This window comes from Polistes fuscatus, unplaced genomic scaffold (genome assembly GCF_010416935.1).
Source record: "Polistes fuscatus isolate 324 unplaced genomic scaffold, CU_Pfus_HIC Scaffold6, whole genome shotgun sequence".
NCBI classification, from domain to species: Eukaryota; Metazoa; Arthropoda; class Insecta; order Hymenoptera; family Vespidae; genus Polistes; species Polistes fuscatus.
The window spans coordinates 13,031,137-13,048,359 of NW_025113140.1; the positions used below are offsets into that span (position 1 = coordinate 13,031,137).

Genomic DNA, 17,223 nt, shown 5'->3' on the forward strand with positions numbered 1-17,223 from the left:
CTTGTTCGTATATTCAGTCCTACTTTCCGATTTCATAATCAATAATAAATGAATAAGAAAATGGAAAAAAAATAGAATATGAAAATAAGATAAAGGAAGTTATTAAAACGGGATAAAGAAGATTTCTTCGTTTTTGTGCGAAAAAAAAGAAATTTGATTTAATCGTAGGAAAGAAAATCGTACGATTACGAAACAAAAAATTATTATTCCTGTAATGAGAAATAAAAAAAAAAGTAAAAGAAATAATAATACGTTCAGGTTGATTTAAATCGCAAAGAAAAACCCTGCGGGGAATTTTTCGTTTCTCTCTTCTGTTTCACACGACGGGAAGAAACTTCATTGGAACGTTTTAATTTGTTCGTCTCCTCTTCTCTCAGCCCGTGGAAAGATAAAAATTCTCTTTAATATTTTTCGAAATTTTGATCTCGATAATTTGATACTCCAGCACGGTCGCGAGCATTCGATTTCATCTCTGCCCGACGCAAATATCAAATGGCTCGCGAATAAATGGAAAGCATAAGTAAATAAAACAGCTCTCCTAGTAGAAAACAAAAAAATACTGCAAATTTTAAATAAACAAACCAAAACTCGTTGGTCGTCATTTAGTTCCTCTAGCATTAGAAAGAATACAGTATCTAAATAACCTGTTGTTCTAAGTAAACGAGTAGTACAGTTCTAATATCGATCGAGACAACATTTCATAATTTATTTAACAAATTTATATTTGGATTCAAGAAAAATATTTTTCATACGATGAATTATTTGATATTAGTCTAATTGAAGGAATATTTTTATTTGATCTCTCTCTCTTATTTTCATGATTTATATAAAAGATTTATATTTGAATTTGAGGAAAATATTTTTCATACAATAGATGATTTGATATTGTCCTAATTGAAAGAGAAGTAAAATAGTCATTATAATTTTAAAGTCAAATGAAGAAAAGTAATATAAAATTCGTGAATAAAAATGGAACGGTTGACAGGACCGGGACCGGAACTCAGGATCTTTCGTTTTCCGGTCAACTGCTATATCCATTAACCAATCCAGGTTTGACCTCTGGATAGGGGTGCCAGATTGACCCGAGAGTTGACCCCTCGGTCAATTTCCTCAGGAATATCTATTATATTTGGTATCAAGTTGTCCGATAACATAGTACCAATGTTACAGCTAAATCTCAAAAGCAAATGTGCACATTAGCTAATCTGCGGATTAACTGATTTGCTTCGTTAACGTGTGGAATTCTGAATTTAATAAATATTTTAAATAGCATTGTGTTAATTTAAATGTACAGAAAAACGTTCCAGTTGTTTCCAGCAAATATTTTATTTATAACGCTTTATTAATTTGCACATAACCAGATAATCTACAGATTCATTTTTGTATTTTAACATTGAGTACAGAATATAAATAATTGACAATTTAAAATTCCTTTTCGTGATACGTTTAATGTTAAAAATAACTTTTACGAGGCTCAAGAAAAAGTAAATCTTCAATGTATAAAATGAGAAAACACCGGATCATGAACGACCTGTCAACGATTTATACTACCTTCTCAATAAGCAATTTCGTGTCAGTTTGTTGGCAGAGAGAAATTCTAGCACTTGCGATGCAATTTAAACTGATAGCTAGAACACCAATCCGGTGTTAGTCGTACGCTCGTTAATGGACGTTGCAACGCAAGTAATGCACCTATTCTACCTGTTGCCGTCACGGAACACCTCGTTTAAGCCTACGAGCCAAATGCCAAAGATTTTCTCTTTTGTCGATAAAACGGTAAAGTTAAAAAAAAATACAAAAAATGAAACGGGTAGTTTAAGTGAAATGAATCTATTATTAAACTGTCAGAGTCTCTTTAGCAAACCAACTACGTTGTTCATCTTGTACCTATTTTCAACATAATCTCTTTCCACGAAAATACGAAAGTTCTTTTTATTATTCGCAGACCTGCAAATCTTTTCTTAACTCTTTCAGACATAACAGTATTAAAATTGTCCTATTTTTTTGATACGTAAACGTACGTGGTAAGATTATTTGGGTCCCATTTTATTACAAAAAATTTAATTGAATTATTATTATTATCTTTTTATGTTTTAATAATAAGTAAACCAACTTTATATGCAATTTAAAAACGAAATCAAATTTATGTCCTACATGGTTCCTTTTATTTTCTAACATTCCGTGCCTCAAATGGTTAAATAATTTTACTTTTAAGTAGTACAACTCATTAATTCATGCATGATCAGATATATTTTAAGTAGTACAAGTCAAGCATCTATGCATGCTCGGACATATTACTAGACAAACGTACGAATGAATTTTTCATTTACAAAAAGAAAAGAATATTGATTAATAAAGCGTGATGATATTAATTAGAAAATGATTATTTTATTTAAAGTAGACATCTAATAAACTAATATGACAAGTAAGGACATTTATACGCATGTCAATAAAAATTTGTTATTGGATGTCAACGCACGAAGAATTTATTGCAGCACTTTTTTTTTTTGGATTCCCTACTATTGGAATTTTTTTTCTTTTTTTAGGATATTAACTTTAACTCGGTGCTATTCGTCATCCAAAAAAAAGGGAAAAAAAAGAGAAAGGGAGAATGGTTTTCCGTTCAATTTCACCAACCGGAAGGAAGCATCTTTACTCGTTTCTTTTGTACTTTCAGATAAATTTAAAAGAGCGGATAAAATTCGATGAAAAATAGAAAAAATACTTAGAGAATTTTCGCTGCAACTTTGTTACAAACTTTTAGATGTCATAAAAAAAGATTATTATGAAAAAATTGTTCACAAAAACGTTCTCCTATTAAAGTTTATTCGTAATGAACTAATTCGTAACGAAGTTAAAGAATTAGACTTAAAAAATTAAATTAATTGTGTAAGAATTTTGAAGGATTCGAAAAACTATATGAAAGATTGAATTACGTTTATGATTTCGTTGAGAAATCATTGTAATAAATATTAAGTATATATATTACTTACTTGAATATCATTTATTTTACGATTAGGTTAACCGAAAAGTGTCGTTTCTGATGAGAAGGTAATCGAATGACCCTATTTCCTGGCCGAGAGGAGGAGATCGATACGAGAGAGAATCGAAATTGCAATGACCAGGAGAATAATCGGCGGCGATGCCCTTAATGGTTCGGCGACGTAATGATGGTGAACCGGCTTATATCGAATTATAGGGAAACGGGACGGGATTTAACGATGCGTCAAATACCAATGACGTTATATGCCTAAGAGATTGCTCCGCATGTGTTCTCTTTCTATCTATCTATGATGGATAGAATGATATATACATAGTACATATCTGTACTATGAAAGTGTTTCTAAGTTCAATCTAATAAGAAAACAGACAAAACGATAGCACGTAATTGAACAAAAAATAATATATATATATATATATATTTTATAAAAGAATAATGACCCCGTGTCAAATACCAATAATGTTATATGCCTAAGAGATTGTTCGGATACGTTCTCATTCTATCTATCTGTACTATGAATGATATACTTTAAACGAAAGTGTTTTTAAAGCTCGTTCAATTTGATAAAAAAAAGACATAACTATGGTACGTAATTGAACAAATAAAAACATGTATATATTTCATGAAAGAACAATGATCCCACTGTCTCAGATTTGTTTAACTTTATATAAAATATTTACGAGTATTATTAATTACACATAACATTCTTATAAAATGATTTTCATATAATACAATAAATATCATTCCCGGGATTCGTACTATTTTTGGAATTCGCTGAATACATTTTCGATGTAAGGATAGAACGAATCAAGATAAAGGAAAATTGAATTTGTTCTCAAATATAAATCATAAAAAATTAAAAATAATTCACACTATAAGCTTGTACTATTTTGAGACTAAATTTTCACATATAGTTTATTCGTACACGTGCATATACATACGTACGTGTGTACACTGTAGAAACATGGACGATGTTAACGCAAAGCTCGGCATCGATAACACACAGTTTTAGATCCTTTGTCAGCATTCTGTATCACGTTTACCATGGACACAAATTTCAATCGAATAATTATCCAAATCTCTATATCCATTTCTATTCGATATTATTACACAAAATATAATTATTTTGTAAATATGATAATAAGGTATATTAAAAAGAAATTGGCTACAATTAAATAGCAGAAAAATAAGACTAATTTTGATATCATTAGCAGAGAATCTTAGACTATACTTGTTAAGGTGTTTATTACTTACAGACTCAAATGTTATCATGAACATAAGTTTCAAACGAATAATTAGCCAGATCTATATATTCATTTTAGTTGTATTAAATGTTATTACTTAAAATATAACAATAAGGCAAATTAAAAAGAAGTTAACTAGAATTAGATGGCAAAAAAATAAGACTAATTTTGATATCATCAGCAAAGAATCTTAGATTGTACTCATTAAAACGTATTGTTACTTACAGACACAAGTTTTACCATGAATATAAATTTCAAATGAATAATTAGCCAGATCTATAATATATTCATTAGTTCTATTAGATGTTATTACCCAAAATGTAACAATTTTGTAAATATGACAATAAGGTAAATTAAAAAGAAATTGGCTGGAATTGAATAGCAGAAAAATAAAACTAACGTTGATATCATTAGCAACGAGAATCTTAGACCATACTGTCGTTAAGACTTATTATTACTTACGAGAGTAGAAACACGAGGACTCGTTCCTCGCATCAGCTCAAATAAGTACTTCAACTTTTACTCTTTGCTCTCTTTTACAACTTCTTCTCGTTACCATCCGCTTGAAGTAAATTCGCACGAAGTAGTCGGGAGAAAGAGTAATTGCGGTCTGGTTCTGATAAATATGAAAGGAAAAAAAATAAAGAAACGAGGCAAAAGGGACGAAGGAAATGGTCGTGAATGATAGTAACAAGCTTGCATTTCATACTAGAGAGATTCTTAACGAAAATAATTGAGCTCGATAAATGAGAAAAAAGACGTGTGGAAGGTAAAATACGTAGAAAATAACGCGAAAAAGAAAGAAACTAAGAGAAAGGAAGAGAGTTTGAAAGAGACGGAGAGAGAAAATTTTATTTTACTTTCACACGTAAGTAAAAAGAATCTCATCTGCGGCTGACTTTTTTCCTTCGAGCATAATTCTCTTGTTTTTCTCTTCTTATTATTTTTTTCACTCGTTTTCTTCCCCACCATGTCAAGGATTCATTTAATTTCTTTATTCACCGTCTCCTATATTTCTCTTATGAGAAAGTACTATTTCCTATTTTCTATTCGATTTTCCCCTGAGTCGCAACCTAACTTCATCTGTTTTACGTTTCGATAAAAGAATATAAGAAAAAATTGAAAAATGTAATCAAAAGTCTCATTTATGTTGGGAATTCCTTCTCTCTCTCTCTGTCTCTCTCTCTCTCTCTCTCTCTCTCTCTCTCTCTCTCTAGTGTGTCTTACGAAAAAATAAATTCTGACGAAGGGGAAAAATAGAAATTTCAGATAATGTTGATGAAAGGTTTGATATAGAAGAAAACCACGTTTCTTGCAAAAATGTGATTTATTCTTATAAATGGAATATAAAAATAATAATAACACGTTTAATGTATGTGAATCGAATTATTTTTGCTAGACTTTTCATTCAAGTTAATTTGACATTTTGACAAGTGTTAAATAAATACGTCAGTGTACACCACCGATGGTATCACGGAACATGATAATACAGTCAGACGTTTTACATATGGTACTTTCACGTATATACTCAAATTTTATCTTATCTTCGCAGACACACATTTATTTTTATCTATTATCGTTTCAAAAAATCATTTCATTTCGATAGAATATAATTAAATCAAATATATATATATATCAGATAAGTTTTCTCGAATCTTTATTTTATCGTTCATCTTGAGTATACCTAATTCGATTAAAGCAACCCTTTTTGTTGTATTCTTTCAATTTATCTTGAACATACTCAAAAAAAATAAAACAACGACAATGAAATTGTTCGTAGAATAAATACAAAAATGTTTAAAAGACGAGACTGTCGACGTTATCGAGTAAAAAATCCGAATCGAAAACCTGCAGTTTATGCATTAACGCGAATCGAATAACCACGAACAGGTAGGGATTTTTTTCTTTCCACTTTGGTGAAAAGTTTCAGCAATCCTTACTCGTACGAGGCAAGCTGTTCAATCTTCTGTAATCGATGGGGAAACAACGAGGAGTTGAAATATTTCAAAAGCTGCTTCGATCTATCTCTTTCGACAGAATGCACACTTTCTTGTTATCTTTTTTACGCTTTTGCGTAGGATCGGCCGACTCGAAATATGTTCGATCGAACGGAACGGAACGGAACGAAACGGAACGGAATAGAACGGAATAGAACAGAATAGAACAGAACGAAACGGAATGGAATGGAACGAAACGAAACGGTCCGTTCTACACAGGAATGAAAAATCTGTTCGAAATAAAACAGACGTTTAAATATTTTTTTTTTCGAGTTGATGTTAATTTTGGCAAAGAAAGAACGGAATATAACAGCATAGAACAGAACGGAACGGAATGGAACAGAACAAAACAGGCCGGAACAGAATAGAACGTAACAGAAGAGAACGGAACAGAACAGAACAGAACAGAACAAAACGGAACTGAACGGAATAGAATGGAATGTAATGGAATGGAACGAAACGAAACGATCCGTTCTACATAGGAATGAAAAATCTGTTCGAAGAAAAACAAACGTTTAAATATTTTTTTTTTCGAGTTGATGCTAATTTTGGCAAAGAAAAAAGAAAGAGAGAGACAAAAAAGAATTAGTGGAGTCGAGTAGTTAATGGGGTCATCTGGATAAAAGATGATATAAAGATGCAAAAAAAAATAGTGCTGGTGTTCCTGATGATGGCAACGATACCAGGAGCTAAGGAAGGCCCAGTTAAAGCCGTTAACGATTTTCCTTAATGATCCAGCCGAGAAACTATGAATTAATCTCCTACGGCGTCCGGTATAAACGCGTAAACCGTATTTCTACTGAATATACTCTCTTTATCTATCACTCTCTATCTTATTCGTTGCACATTCTATTTTCTTGTCTATTTTTATTCTCTCTCTTCCTTTTTATTTTTTCTCTTTTTTCAACACTCTTATTTTTCGACAACGAAAACAAAAGCGTGAATCACCGTTCGAGTAAAGTTCGCATGCAGGCTTTGTGTAAACAGCCCAAGTATACTTAAATTTTCACGTAGTGTTACCCTTCACAGTCTCAACGGAGTTAACATCCACGATTTATGGACTATAAAATAAGAAACATGCAACCAGATTCGTCTTTTCTTTTCGCGAGTTTTCACCTTGCCTAGGATGAAAACACACAAATTTTTAACAGTTTTTTTCCCTCCAACGTATATTTCGTTTTTGTTTTTTTCTTTTGTTTTTTTACATTATTACACAGTGGTGGTTTAGAAATAAAAGAGAAAAGAGATATAGAAATTTCTTTTTAAATTAGAAAAATAGAGCGGGAGAAATAGAAGTGTACGAGTGTACTCTTTAAATCAAATATAAGTTTAACAAGCAAGCGATAAAGAAAATAATCGATAACCCTCAGGATCCTTATTCTTTTCAAAACGCATTCGATGTAATTATCTTGCCACCCAATTATTGTACGAAAAGTGGGTGAACAAGCGATATCTATAAACTAACGGGAGAAGAGCTGCTTGTAATTAAATAATTATTTATTGAAGTAACGAATATTAATTAACTTTTATTGAAACAATGTATCAAGATAGATAGATAGATAGATAAGTATATTTTTGTAAAATAACGCGAACTTGAAAAATCATCTTAAAGAGGCTTGAATGATTCAAACGAATAAGCTCATTAATATTATTTCCATTAGAGGTCGAATCTTTCAGTAGCACAATACCTGCTATTCCATTAAAATAGAAGTGGTCAGAGAGAACACGGATAGCAACAATAGAACCATTTGCAAGCTTTTCGAACTACCAATCCGATCCCACCGACCACGTCCAATCCGATTTGAAGTTAGAATTGTCTTAAGTCGTTTCTCTCCTTCCCATGTAAGAACAATCGTATTTGCTCGGGTTTCGATCTAGAACTCTCTGTTTGCCCGTTCTAACCTAACCGAAATAGAAAAAGGAAGATATTTAGGTATTTACGTAAAATCCTAGAAGGGGTCTTAATAAAAAAAAAAAGGAAAATAAACAAAGAACGTGATAGGCATACAAAGTACTCGTTAAGAGTGTTTCTATACAAATGGAGAGAAAAATAAGATGAACCAGTATAAGAAGGGTTGGAGAAATTCTACAATATCGTAAATGTGGTCTAGGAAAAAGAAAATAAAATAAAATAAAAGAGAAAGAAAGAGAGAGAAAAAAAGAACACGAAGATTTTTCTCGATGGCTAATATATATATATGCTATATATATATACTATAATATATATATTATTAATATTATATTGTATATATATTAAATTATTAATTATATTAATTATATTAATTATATTAATTAAATTATATTATTAATATATATATTATTATATATTATTATGTGGTCGTGCGTGTAGTGGTCAAATCATAGAAATAAATATGCACATAACTACAATACAAAATACACAGAGGAGACATATATGTGGTACACTTGGAAGGTACCTATACTTAGAGGTACACTTCGAGGTTGATTTAATTTATGCCACCGAAATCGGCAGCCAGGACTACTTGCTTTGTCGTATACGACAGAACAACAGTGTACACGATATATGCATAGATATATAGTACATATATAACGAGATTAACGTTCACCACTCGGGTGTGACGTCTTTGCAACGTAAATCGCAGCACGGGAAGCCAAAAGTGTAGGTTGCCATTTGGGGTGGCTAGGTGATGTACTTTACTTACATAACCAACAGTGGTGGGTATCTTCGTGTTCCTCGAGGTCGATGTCGCTCACCGTTTCGAAAATTATAGGTCCGCACTTTCGAACAAAGTCTGTGTGGATGTGTGTATGTGTGTGTGTGTGTGTAGTGTCACCCGTTTTCCAGTAGTACTACATATATATGATACTATGTATGTGTGTTGTGTGTAAACGTGTATACGTTTAGCTGACACATGCTACGCTTCTTAAGATTTGTTGAACCTGACGTGTCCTGTCCTCTTTCTAGTCGACCTCGTACTCGAAAAAAGGCCCGAGCAGTTTGAAATTTCCTTGATGTATGCACACATAAATCATTCGTCTTAACGTCGGCTTTAACCTTAATGTTACATCCTTACTCTCCTCCTAGTCAAAAATTCATATCCGTACGAAATTTAAGCGCGTTCGGAAGTTTCGCGAGAAACTCTTTGATTTTTCTTTTGATTTCTTTTTTTTTTCTTTTTCTTTCTCCTATCTTTCACTCTCTTCAGATCTCTTTTTTGAGATCTTATCGAATTACCAAGTACCCGGTAGTATTTCCTGTTCCACTCGAAAGTTTTCTTCTTCTATTTTCTCTATCTTTTCTTCTATCCACTTCGTCCGGGGGATCAAATTGAGAATAGCGCGTCGAAAAGCAATAAAAAAAAGTCGAAGATTTCGAGGGAAAGAAAAGTGACCCATCGAGACGGTTTGAGCAATCAAGATAGAAGAAGAGGGTGGAAAACTGATAGCATCGAAGGATGAACATTCTCTACCCTTCAAAGATACCCACTCCCTTTCTTCCTTCCTTCTATTTCTCGTAAAATAGTAAATAGTAATATTTTGAAATTGGTGATGCAAGTAGATTTTCTGTTGTTTCGAGAAAATGAAATGTTTGCATATTGGTGGAGTCAATTGAAAAATATTCATTAATTGTGTCAAGTCCTAGCAAACGTTTCTATTAATTTATCGATATGTCATTTGATTATGCTAATTTAACTAAAATAATGTATATTTACAAGCTGCAAATATACTTACACTACTTTCATTAATCAATCGTTATGCAATTTCATTTATTCTTCAATTTTCATTTGAAAACATTGGCATATTTTAAGATATTAAATACTAACAAGTTATAAATAAAAAGTTTACACTAAATTAAGAACAAATTAAGAGTGGCATATCATTTTTTTTTTTAAATAGACTTACACCACTTTCAAAATGAACGATCCAATTCTTGTACGAAGAGTGTGAGTATGAGTATAAGTGAAAGAAAGAAAGTAAGACGAAAAGTAGTTACCAATATTATTCTTCACTTCTATCTTTCTCTTTTACTATCGGCCAATCGTCCTGTGTGTTTTTTTTTTCAGAGAAAGGGTTTTGAAATTGAACCCTTCTTGCGGTCGGACGAGTAACGATGATAAAAATCGTCTACGATGAGGATAAGTACATAAATGGAGTTTGCTAGAAAAGAAAAAAAAAGAAACGAAAGAAAAGTATTATTTTTCTTTTTCTCAATTTCCGAAGAAGTTATAAATAAAAAAAAATAGAGAGAGAGAGAGAGAAATATCACGTACCGACAAAGAGTAAAACATGGTTCATATGATTCGAAAAGCACGAATATTTCCTACGATTGGAACTTATAAGTGGATAAAATCCTTTCACAAAAAGAAGGAAAAGAAGAAACACGAAAGTATGGCGAGTCGATTTACCGTATCTGTCTTTTATTTCCTATTCTTCTTTTTTTTTTTTTGAAGGAAAATTTAAGAGGTAAAGGACAGAGTCGGATGAATCTGAAAATTTAGTCACGTACAACAGTGACTGGCACAGTTCCAAAACGCGTAAGGCGCTGATTTTACTTCCGATCTTGGTCAACGTTTGTATAGACGACCACGGACTCCCTTCATTTATCTTTCTTGAAATAGATATTACCCTAATCGAACCCACCTCGGTGTTCTCCCATCCCTCAATACCCACCCACCCCTTTTCTTCCTTAATCTTCTATTTAAATTTCTCAATTTTTGTTTTCTTCGTTTAAGATTTCCGTACGTCGTATTACGTGCCACGAAACGAAGTTTCACAAAATCTTACTCGCTTCTCAATAAAACATTTATTATCTGTCTGGAGACCACCTGCTTCCACTTTCGGAGAATCGAAATTCTCAAGTTGCTACTTTTTCCTTCTTCGAAACTTATTGAAAGAGAGAAAAAAATAGAAAGGAGAAAAAGAAAGAGCACGAAAGAGAAAGAGAGAGAGAGAGAGAGATAGAGAGAGAATTTCGTAATAACTCCGATATTACGTTTCCGACAACGTTGACTTATATCACTGACAATAGCACACAGTGATCAATCGTTATACATAGTCATATGATACGGATCAATGAAAAGCGAATATTGATTTACAATTCAACGATGTTTCTTATATTACAATAAATGTAAACAAATAAATACAATAATTACAATAATTACAAATAAATACAAATATATTACAATAAATGAAACAAAGGTTTTAATAACATTAACATTGCATATGCTATTTTAACAGATTAATAATAAATGTAAAAATAAAATGATCAAATTAACGCACAATTTCGCGTGTTATAACAAATCTTGCTCGACTAACTATAATAAGAGTAAACTAGACAAAACATAATTTATAACTACGTTGGGTACTGTTCAAAAGGATTCATTATTTATTTCTTTTCAACGTTCCTTCCAACGATGTCCAGATGAGAGTAAAAATAATAATAATAATAATAATAATAATAATAATAACGAAATGATGACGACTACGGTAAAGTGAGTATCCGTCTGTGATTCTTGAAAGTTTCAACACCGTTGAGCACAACGAATAAAATCTCTCTTTCACGATCTTCATTTTCTCAGCCTCGATTACTTTGACACAAATTACATTTTTAATGTATATTATATTTCATATGTATTTACTCTTCTTTTTCTTCTCTCTCTCTCTCTCTCTCTCTCTCTTTCCTTTACTTTCTGAAAGATGCTTTATGGTTGTCTCGAAAAATAAAGGAAACTCACTGTGGCGATAAACTTCGAACTTCCAGTTAGTCCTTGAAAATATGCAGTTACTCTGGTCTAGAGGCATGAATTTTAGATACTTTTCAAGTGCAATAAGAAAAAGACAAACAATATTTTTACTATCTATTTTTTTTTTTACAAGATATTTATTAATATTTAAAAAATACATTAAAAAAAAAAGAATTGAAAAAATTAAAAATTGAGAAAGATATAAGTTAATGAGAAGTGGGGGATCCCCAAAAAATTGTGCGCAAATGATCGTTGTAACCCTCCTAGTAATCTGAAATGAAAAATAAAAAAGATTATTAATCTGGAGTAACGCTGCTATAGTACTAATTCTAAAAAAGATGAGAAAAAAATTTCTTTTCGCTAAATTGCGGCTGCCTGAAAAAAATGACTAATCTTTGTACCATTTTTTTTGACTTTTCAGAATTTTTAAAAAATAGTAAAAATTGAAAATTAGTGTTAAACTATGATTAGTACGATAGATAAATGTATAGAGAAGACTCACGCCAAATTTCAAGTAAATCGGTTCAGTAGAACTTGAGAAATCTTAACAAGAATTAACAAAAAAATAGTTTCGAGAAAAAGTGTAATAAAATGATATTTTATACTTACATTTATTCAATCTGCCATTCTTGCTTCATACATGGGACCTTCCTCGACTTCGAAAAAAGCATTTTCCGCGTTTCTCTCTTCCGTAACTATTTTCAATAATCTCTTCTTCATCACTTGACTTACTCAATTTTGCTGTTGATGCACTCGTAAAACTACTTTCTTGCTCTGTCGTGAATCTATTCCCGTGGAATCAACTTTTTTTTGATCGATCCGTACGCGAAGTACTTTCCTTTTTGGGTTTTCGATCCATTTTACTTTAAAAAATTCAAATTATAACTCAAAATATTTTAATTTCACTCAAGGCACATGCGTCCACGTGGTTTGAAGGTTAGAATTCAACTGTTAGCAACTGGATCTAACTGAACACTAAATATGAAAGATTATTTCAAAGTACATTAAGGTAAACTTCGGTTATTATATTTCAACATATATATTAGGGTACAAAAGGTTTTACGAGGGAACACGATTTGTTCCAGCCGAGCTGGTTTGGATGCCGCGTCGCTAAAACAGTTATATATTCGAAAATAATTTGAATTTTAAAAAATCCTCTTAAAGACATATTCTTAAAGGGTTAAGCTTTGAAAATATGAAACAAAAAAATCGTTTTTTTTCAAATTTCTAGACCAAAATACCCCCTTAAATCAAAATTGTTTAAAACAACATAATTAGGTGTATAGTATTTGACACGATCGTTTATATTAGAGTGAACTAAAAGTTCGTGAGTTCATTGTGTTCTTTCAGATAAATGCAATATGTTTGAGATCAATAAAAATGATTTTATATGCAAACGAAATATTCATTTAAAAATGCACGAACTTTTGGTTTGCCATAAAAAGAAGCATAATCGAACAACGATCGAGTTGATATCTAGTTTGACAACGAGATAACAACAAAGGATGCTTTATCGTTGTCTCGAAGGACAAAGGAGGATGCACCAGCACCGTGGTGGTACACCTCGGACTTCCTGTTAGTCCTTGGGGCTATGCGGTTGCTCGGTTAAGCCTTCGTGACACGCTTGCCGCACTGGGACAAGCTTGTAGTCCTTGATTAGCTGGCCGATTGTTCCTACCCATTTCGAGTCTACCATAGTTAATGCGTGTTCTATGTGCGTGCGTTAAATAATACTTCTCGTTTGTCTTTATGTTAATGCTAAAGTGCAGAAATCAGTTATTCTACAGATTATCTAAGTAATGTGCAGATTAATTAAGATGATTTCATTTCTCAAATTACCCAGATAATCTGCACTCTGCACATTATTTACTAACCACTCGTTAAACTGAAAATAAAATCTTAAGATTTTTGCTGGAACAACAGCAACGTTTCTGTACATTTAAATAATCAAAATGTTATTTATAATATTTATTAAACTCTAGATTCCAAAGGTTAACGGAGCAAATCAGTTAATCACCAGATTAGCTAGGTAATGAGCAAATTAACAAGGATGATTTCATTTCTCCAATTACTCAGATGATCTGCACATTATTTACTAGCCACTCATTAAACTGAAAATAAAATCTTAAAATCTTTGCTGGAACAACAGCAACGTTTCTGCACACTTAAATTAATAAAATGTTATTTACATTGTATATATATATATTAAATCAGTTTTATAATAATTAATAAATATTAACTGAAAATATAAAATCCTAGTTAACTATGTTGTTTAATATATTCAGGGCAAGAGGAGGAGGAGGTTTAAGGGTGCTACTCGAAAGAAAAAAATTAGCGGCGCCCTTTTCTCGAAGAAGGGGGGGCTCCGCGCGAAAAAGAGGGTGAAAACGTCCTCCTGGGTTCGTCGTGGTGTTGTCCGCCGGGGGTGGCGGTGGCGGCGGGGGCGGGGGCGGGGCTGGTTGCAGGAGCCGTGACTTGGAACGTCGTGCGGGTGGCGGCCGGGGTGCCCCCTGCCTTGCCACCATCAGCTCCTCTGTCGCAGGAAGTGCGGGGGGTTGCGGCCCTGTCGTCGGTCTTCCCTCCTACAAGAAACGTCAAGGTAAATCTAATTTTTCAAAACTATTCGTCATCGTCATCATATCTCCTCCCAATTCATTTATATCCTAATTATTTATCAACCAATTATCATTTGTATTATTTCGATTTAACGCGTAGTTTCCAAGGAACTTTTATACCAGGGTTTTTCAAAAAAGAAAATTAATCAAATTGGAATTGAACAGAGAACGATGAAAATGAGGTAGGAGGATTGAACGAACGGTGGGCCCTGGACAACTCAAATGGATAAAAACAGTCACCTGGTAAATTAAAAATCCGTGGTGTTCGAGTCCCCGGTCCAATCAGAGTCCTACGACTCAATTGTTTCACGAATCCTACAACATTAACCCCTTACACTACGCTGAAATTCGGAATAAGCCGTTGTAGCAGCAGAACCAGAGTTTCGGAACTTTAAACACGATGTCTTACGACTGACAATAAGACCACGAGTACGGCTCGTGATATTCACGTTTGGCCTAAAATTTTCCTCACGAGTCAGACTCGTGAAAATATTGCAAGGAATTTAATGATGTTAAAGACGAATGTATAAAATAATTTAGAATAATTTGGAATACCTTAATCTGATCAAAGGCAGCGCACCCGCCTGGAGCCGTGGAAGTCGTGGACGCGGGAGGGGTCGCGGGGGCGGCGCAAACCTACTTGGTTCCGGTGTCGCCCCCGCGAATTATTTATCGGGACTACAGGCCGTTGGGCCCGAACTTCGGGAGGTGGTTCACATTCTAGGAGAAAGGAATCAAGCTGGCACCTTAACTGGGGTCGGACCACCACCGGGAACTTTGGATTCGGAAGGCACCGGAGATGAGGAAGAAGGAACCTCCATCAAAAGACCACCTAGGCCTCTTTACAGGAGGCTGATCAATTACGTACGACAAGCTTGGACTGGTGTCAAGTTTGCTTTAGGTATTATATCAATCTTTCACCCATATGTCCCCATAATTATGAAACTGATCTAAATCATATTTCTCTTGTTTCGAGATATTCAAAGGATTACAGTTGAACACTGAATGAATTCTGTTTAATATTGAAATAACAAACATTAGATAGTGGTTCATTTTTAACAATATCGTGTGAAAATTACATTGAATTAATTTAGTTTAAAATAATGTGTAATGTTAAATATAGCTGATAAACTTATATTGTTTTTTTTAAATCTAAACTTAGACCACTTTCGTAATTTTATGGGAATATATATATATATTTAACTTTCTATCTCTCTCTTTGTCTCTCTCTTAGGATTATTAATATGAACCAAAAGTTCGTGAGTTTTTGTTTTATTAATATTTCCAAAGAAAATTGTACAAAAACAATCCATTATGCGCAGTTTCAAAGTAAAGTTTCAACACAGTGAACGCACGAACTTTTGATTCAGTTTAATATTATCGAAAGGTACTCTGTAGTTGTACGTTTGGTTGAGATACGTTTCGGAAAACGGGTACGTAAATTATTCCTTATCTTAAACTACTCTCGATACATAACATCTTAACACCAATTGATGATAAGGTCTCCCGTGGCAAAACTCTACTCCTCTAAACTAAGTATCCGTTCGTGGTGTGGTAAAGAGAACACATCTAAGAGAAACTTCCGAAGTCTCTTGGGTCAATTCTTAACAGTTTGGTCAACCCTGTAAAGCTACTCATGTGTTACATCGAAACATTAATATTCTCTGATCTTTACCGTGTCACGTTTTCGTATTTTTCCCTTCGCGTGTTTATTTTCTACTGATCTGTAGAAAACGAGTTTAAAGATCGGTTCTCGTTTTTTTCTACCTTCCAAACTTTTCCTAAAACCAAATTATCATCGAATTCGATAAAAGTAAGTAAGTTTTAAGAAATGTCCTTGAATATATAGAGTGTCTCACATAACTCTAATCACGATTTTTCAAGTTCTTGCGATAACCTGACAAAAAAATACTTTAAACAAAAGTTGATCTGTTTTTGGTTGACTATTTTTTTTCCTTTCAATGTCATCCAAAAGCCATAGAATACTATATCGTTAAATTCGTATTAATATGGGCTATAATACTGTCAAGTCAAAAATACTAAGTGCCACTTAAAAAAATAAAGGTAGCCTCAAAAAACATTTAAAAAAAAAATGTTTTGAACTTTCTTTTATTGCAATGTATAGTTAATCAAAAACAGATCAACTTTTGTTTAAGTATTTTTTCGTCAGGTTATCGCGAATACTGGAAAAATTGTGACTAGAGTTATGTGGGACACCCTGTACAATATCTAACGGTTAGAGTGATTCTTAGTCCAACGGAAATTGATGTTGGATTTTATTTATCCTTTTTAACATTTTCGATTTTTATTTTTTTTCCGGTTTATGTTGAACCGTAATGTCGAATGATCGTTGAAGTAAAAAGAACGATAAATAAAATTTGATATTAGCTCCACTCGGCGTTCGTGAAAACAGAATCTTTTCGATGCAATGCTCTAGAGAATAAAAAAGAGAAATAAAGAAACAAAATGAGAGAGAGAGAGAGAGAGAGAAAGAGAGAGAGAGAAAGAAAGAAGGAAAGAAAGAAAGGGAAGGAGAAGTTTGCTGCATATTCTATTTTGACGTCCGGGAGAGTTCTGAGTCGCAAACCGGGCTTCATGAAAATTCATATAAACGGTTCAGACGGTTTTCGTCCCTAAATTACG

The 17,223-nt window shown here is 32.9% G+C and overlaps 1 protein-coding gene and 1 long non-coding RNA gene across 2 annotated transcripts in view; both read left to right on the forward strand.

Annotated features, from left to right (window-relative positions):
* The first annotated feature begins 8,929 nt into the window (after positions 1-8,929).
* On the forward strand, positions 8,930-10,585 carry LOC122523497. Its single transcript, XR_006305312.1, has 2 exons — positions 8,930-8,992; positions 10,286-10,585. It is a non-coding gene; the product is annotated as an uncharacterized LOC122523497 (long non-coding RNA).
* Positions 10,586-14,365: 3,780 nt separating this feature from the next.
* LOC122523496 (Kv channel-interacting protein 4) overlaps positions 14,366-17,223 on the forward strand; it is a gene marked incomplete at its 5' end in the record, with an annotated part of 35,189 nt that continues 32,331 nt past the window's right edge. The window contains 2 exons of the mRNA XM_043645265.1: positions 14,366-14,564; positions 15,152-15,481. Of these exons, the coding sequence (XP_043501200.1) occupies positions 14,366-14,564; positions 15,152-15,481 (529 nt within the window). The remainder of the gene's footprint in view (positions 14,565-15,151; positions 15,482-17,223) is intronic.